The sequence below is a fragment of the Plasmodium gonderi genome, assembly GCF_002157705.1.
Source record: "Plasmodium gonderi DNA, contig: Pgo-contig_628, whole genome shotgun sequence".
Classification (NCBI taxonomy): Eukaryota; Apicomplexa; class Aconoidasida; order Haemosporida; family Plasmodiidae; genus Plasmodium; species Plasmodium gonderi.
Window position 1 is genome coordinate 496 of NW_021629435.1, and position 6230 is coordinate 6725.

At 19.8% G+C, this 6230-nt stretch overlaps 1 protein-coding gene across 1 annotated transcript; it reads left to right on the plus strand.

Annotated features, from left to right (window-relative positions):
* Positions 1-5377: 5377 nt before the first annotated feature.
* Positions 5378-6230, plus strand: PGO_004000 (variable surface protein; the record flags this gene model as incomplete). Its single annotated transcript, XM_028691402.1, has 2 exons — positions 5378-5392; positions 5521-6230. Coding segments are annotated over 2 exons (725 nt in total), but the record flags the coding sequence as incomplete, so codon positions are not given.

Below are 6230 nucleotides of genomic sequence, written 5' to 3' on the forward strand. Positions count from 1 at the left end.
TTTGTTTTAACGAGAATTATGATTATAAATAAGAGTATACATACTTGCACATATAAAAATAGAATAAATGCTTAAAAATTACATTATATAAAAAGATGATCAGAAAAGATTTTGCATAAAGCAAATTAAATTAAAATATATATCTATGAAATACGTTTTTCATATAAAGGGGATACGCAAGTTTCTAATTTCTTAAAGGGGGTATAATAATTCTAATATATAACGGTATATTAAATCTGATATCATTAATGGTTAATTTTATAATAATATAATGCGTACTCTGTTTTCATATATGAATATAATATATCATGTACATATTTTTTAAAAAAGATAACTCAAACAACTAAAGTTAATAAAAAAATGTTAACACATAATACATCCTGTTAAAAAAAAAAACATACCCGTAAAATAAACACCAAAACTAAACCATGAACCTTGAACCCTGAATTCTTAAAGCACAATGACATACCTTATTTTTTCTATTATGCGCTAAGTATTTTGACGTTAACAAGATGATTATAATCAAAATTTTAAATGACAATAGTAAGAATTGTTATTAAAATTATGTTATTACAAGAGAGCATATGGAAAATGATATATATTTTAAGCAAGAACGTTGAGACAAAAATACTACTCGTGATATTTCACTTGAGATAATTTATTACAATAATAAATATAATTATATCATAACATAGTAGAGTGCAATAAAATTTATAAGTAACATTGCATTTATTTTTAAGAATTCACATAAATCATAATAATAAGTATTATTATGATTATTCATTACTTTTTAATTCATAATAATTTGAGAAACTTGAAAATAGAGTGAAATATATTTTATCATAAATGCTTTATAATATGTTAAACTCAATGAAACTTATAAAATTTTGAATAAGATAAAATTAATTATTTTATAAGTATATTCTTTAATATCCATTTTTTAATTGTAATTAGACGCTATAAAAGTAAAAGTTATAGAACAATATATTTAAGATTTTTTGTCTTACTGCATTTAAGCACGACAACGAATAACTATTTTCTCCTATGAATGTTATTCTTTTAATTATATTAAAATCGCATAATTTATTATTTAACGTTTTATTATAATTCTAGAACTATTAATATATCTTACATATTATCCATTTTTATTAAAAAACATTGGTCTTAACGAGAAAGAACTATGTTACCATATATTAAAATATGTGAATAACAGAATTAAAATATAATGTATAAATTCAAAATAATTATAACAATTAATATATATACATGATATAAATATATTATTTCTAATGATATTTTTAAGGAGTAAAAAATTTATTAAAAAGTAATAAAAACCTCTTTTTATAAATCCATATATGTAAAACAGAATGAGAAACAGCATAATGATGAGATTAATGACTTTTTTCTACTTGTAATAAAAATTGCAATATATGTTGCTAAGCACAACATGCTGTTATTTGTTAAAACAAATAATTGAGTGTTTACAATACAAAGTTATTAAAAATTATTGTGAAAAATAAGATTTTCATTTTTTATCTCATTTTAAATGAATTTTCCCCCAATATATATGTGATTTTAATAGGATTGTACATAAGATATAGTATAAATCTTATTTTCACAATAATTTTTAAAATTTTTACTAAAATTATATAACTGATATATTATAACTTAAGTATAACGATTTTTAATTTTTCTTAGTTGTATGTTGCATAGTAACTATTCAGGATATAAGAATCATATACCAGAAGAAAATCAAATAAGAGGAACATCTAAATGTTTCAGACGCATGTGGAAAAGCAAAAAAAAATTTTTTTAAATTATTTTTTATGTGATAAACTTTTGTTACCACAAATAATAAGTATAGATGAATCATATATTCAAAATATTATGTGTCTTAACTGTGCGAATATCATCTTCTTAATATAGATTCTCTTAGATATTGAGGAAACTGAATATAATGTATAAATTTTTGATAAATAAGAAAAAAAGAGTCCTCAGTATTCTTCTGATATTGAATGTTTTACAAAATATAGGGATATTTTAGATATATAGTATATAATTTATGATGAATGTTCATGTGAATTATTAAAAAAAATTTCGGGGTTAATATAACAAACTCAAGAAACATTGAAAAATATGTAAATGTGTTTCAAAATACCTATATTAGTATTATGGTATAAATGTGCACATGGATTCTTTAACTAATTTTTAATAGTTTTTGTAATATCAATACCTCATTTTGTTTTGAAAAGCATTCATAATAGAATAAGTTAATAATTTATATTGCTCTTTGTAAATTTATATTAAAATTTTATATGAATATTTAAATATAAAAAATAACTTATTTATGGTAATAATATATTGCTTGTTTATTATAAGTATGCTCGATATGGTTAATATTTATAACACTAATCAAGTGGATATAGTGACAGTGCAACAATTTGAAATAAAGATAATTTCAAATTAATATATTATTCTAATTGTGTACATAGAGAATCAATATAAAAAGAGATCTCAAGTACCATATAAATCAGTAGACCATTTTTAATAAAGGTAAAATGAAAAAAAAAATACATCATTGTTCGTTATATGTGGTACAATAATACACGAGGATTGCCTATTTTGTAAAATTCACAAGGAAAAAATAATAATATGATCAAAAGTATATTAAGCTAGAGATAATAAAACAAAACAAAGGAAAAAACATTTTCATATATTAAAGTATATAATGAATAAAGAAGTATATACTATTGCTAATATTTATTATATAATTATTGTGATTACTAAAAAATAGAAAAAATTGACAATTTATATATATGCGTTGTTACGTATTAAATGTTGTAATTAAATATGTGTAACAGATACATTCACGTTTTCTAGATTATTGATATTTATAAAACGTTATTTATAAGAATTAATATTTTATATCTTATATAAAAAAATGTATAGAATTTAATTATATGTATAATAAAAAAAAAAAAAATTATATATATAGTGATATTATATTTTTGAAAAATAAAGTAATCAAACACATTAAAACATAAATTAAATTTTGTTCATAATTCTACTGTAATATACCAAATTTGTATGAGGAATATCATTATGTCTAAAAGTCATATGTATTCTAATGTAGCTGTAATATATTGAAAATAGGCATGTTTTAAATAGTACAAGAGAAAATAAGACAGAATTATACTTTGTTAACTTAGAATCTTATATATAAATTACTTTAATAGACCTATTGGAATGTATATATAGGAATTTTAATTTTAATTAATACATCACATTTTTCATATGATAAAAGTATATAAATTAAATAGTAGTTGAATTATAATGACACTATTATATTAATTTTTATGAAAAGTGTTATTTAGTTATTCATTAATAGTATATTATTAATATAACTATGAAAAAATACTTTATAATGAAAATACTTATAGAATATTGTTATTTATACATTTAATGTTATTTAGAACAGAATGTTGCAAATGATAATATTGTTACATATATAATTATTTATATATTTTTTAAATTTTAATTTAATCTCGTACAATAAGAATGCGTTAGAAGCTTAAAAAATGTCAATATATATATTAATATTACATTAAAACCTAGATTTAATAAAAATATTTCCATCATTCATGAATATTAGAAAATATTATATAAGTAATAAGACTTATATATGTGGACAATTAAAAATATAATGTATAATACATATGCACTTTTTACGTTGAAAATAATAAATTAGATGTTTTATGTAAATATTTTACCGTATTGAGATATATTTTAAAAAACATAAAGTCATACATGCTGCTTCATATACAAAATAAAAAAATATAAGTACTGAATACAAAGAACCTAAGAGTAATGAATATATAAAAAATAGGCTACAATTGTTATCATTTTAAATTATAATATTTAATACATTTTTCTATTTTATATCACAGATGAATATATAAATATATTTTTCTTTAAATGAAATAATATTGCATTTAATATTTTTTTAAATAAACAGGTATAACAATTTTCATATTTTTCTTTATTTATTACCCATATTAAGTAAAATGCGGAATTTTTTTTGTATCTTATTAAATCATTTATTTCTAAAGTTATAAATTATATAAATTTATTTATATATTTTTACAATGCATGTATACAAAATTTATTCATTAATAATGTATATTAGTACAAAATTATTATTCTATAAATTAATATTTTTATAATGTGAAACATATAATTAGTGCGCAGATGAATAAGGCTCTTTCTATATGAAATGTTCAATAAGGAACAAAATAAAAAAAAAAGTGTTTATTGTTATTATACATATAATAATACCCCCCCAATGGACATAATATATTTCAAATTATTATTTTCATTTATGATATATAATATATTATGTATAATTACAATTCAAATCCTAAATCTTTCACTTGTAATTCTGAGGAAAAGTAATTTGATCATAACTGAAATTCCAAAAAAAGTGAATAGAGAAGAATATAATATCTCTTGTAAAATGTAATTTGTCATTAACTTAAATATAAATGGTAAATGTAATTATTAAACTATAAATTTTATATTTTCTGATATAGTTTGTTATTATATTATTATATCATTTAGTTTTTGAAAGAATAGATAATAAAATAATTTAAATTTGGCAATAGCATGCGCGTACTCTACACAAAATGATGGTGTATATTATATTGTATATAATAATGTGAGGAAAAAAGAGATCGTTTTTGCTTTAAAATTAAAGTATATTATACAATAAATATTCATATAATGTATAAATTGAATATAAACATATATACATTTGTATATATAAATCATAATTTTGGTAATGCGTTTATTTATATGTTAATAATTTTTTAGGTAAAAATCGCAAAATTACTAATTTCAAATATTAAGCCTTATTTATTTACATATTTTGTAATCTTCATTCTAAATTATTTACATTATTATAAGGAGCTCTAGGAGCGTGAATACATATATGTATATTTTAGACAAAAACTTATATACGTATTATAATTATTTTTTATATTTTTATATGAATAAGAGTTTATTATTTTCACATTGAATAATATTTATTTAGACCATAAATTATCTGAAATTTATATATATTCTTTCTAAATGTCATATTTATATTTTTAATTAAAATGTAAAAAAGGTAAATTATTTTTTAAAAAAACTATTAATTTGTCCTATCTCATGTAAATTTTATAATCAATTTAATGTCATTAATTCATTATTTTCTATAATTTATTAATGTGAAACAAGATAACATCTCACATGTAATTTTTTATATACATGAATTGACATTTACTTGTTCATATACTTTTCATTTCTTATGCATTTCTAGAAGACTATAATATTAGCTAAGATGGGAGGAAATATTGTATGTTTTCATTATAATAATGTAGATTATAGTATAATATATAAGAATCTCTTATTGTATAAATATTTTAAAATGTTTTTCTGTAGAATATAATTTTTATAGTACTATTAAATTTCCCTCACTTTTAGTTTGGAACATTAGATTCATACTTTTCCTTATATAAACACATTATGGATAATGTTGATGATACTCGTAATATATATAGTAACGAATGCAAACATATCCAGGAAATGGGCAAAGAAGATGATCATCATTTAAAGTATATAAAACGTATATGCCTTAATTGGTTTCCATATTTACTTCAAATACAATTTAAAGGTGAAAAGGAAAGAAGAGAAGGATTACAATATATGTATTATTGGCTATATAGGTATTACAAAAATGATGATATAGTAGAAGAAGATCTTAATACACTTTATAAGAAATTAATAACAAGATATAATCAAACTAGTTTTGCCCAGCGAACTGGAAAACCAACTCTACCAGATGATATAAACGGACAACAATGGGAAATACTCATCGATATATGTAAGTTGAATACAGAACTTAATAATATAAAAAAATTTTTATTTGATTCTTCTGAAAAACAAATATATTGCGATTATGCAAAAGGGCGCATTGATACATGTATGCAGCACATTGTTGCATGTAATTCTAATTCTAGCCCTACTATCTGTAAGATATTTATAAATATTAAAAATGAGATTAATGAAATAATATTAGAAAAAGGCTGTTATAATATTAATAAACAAATATCTCCTTCATCAAATTTTCAAAATGAATCGCTGGATTCATCCAGGACTAACAATTCAGGTACTATTATAATTTTTACTGTTTT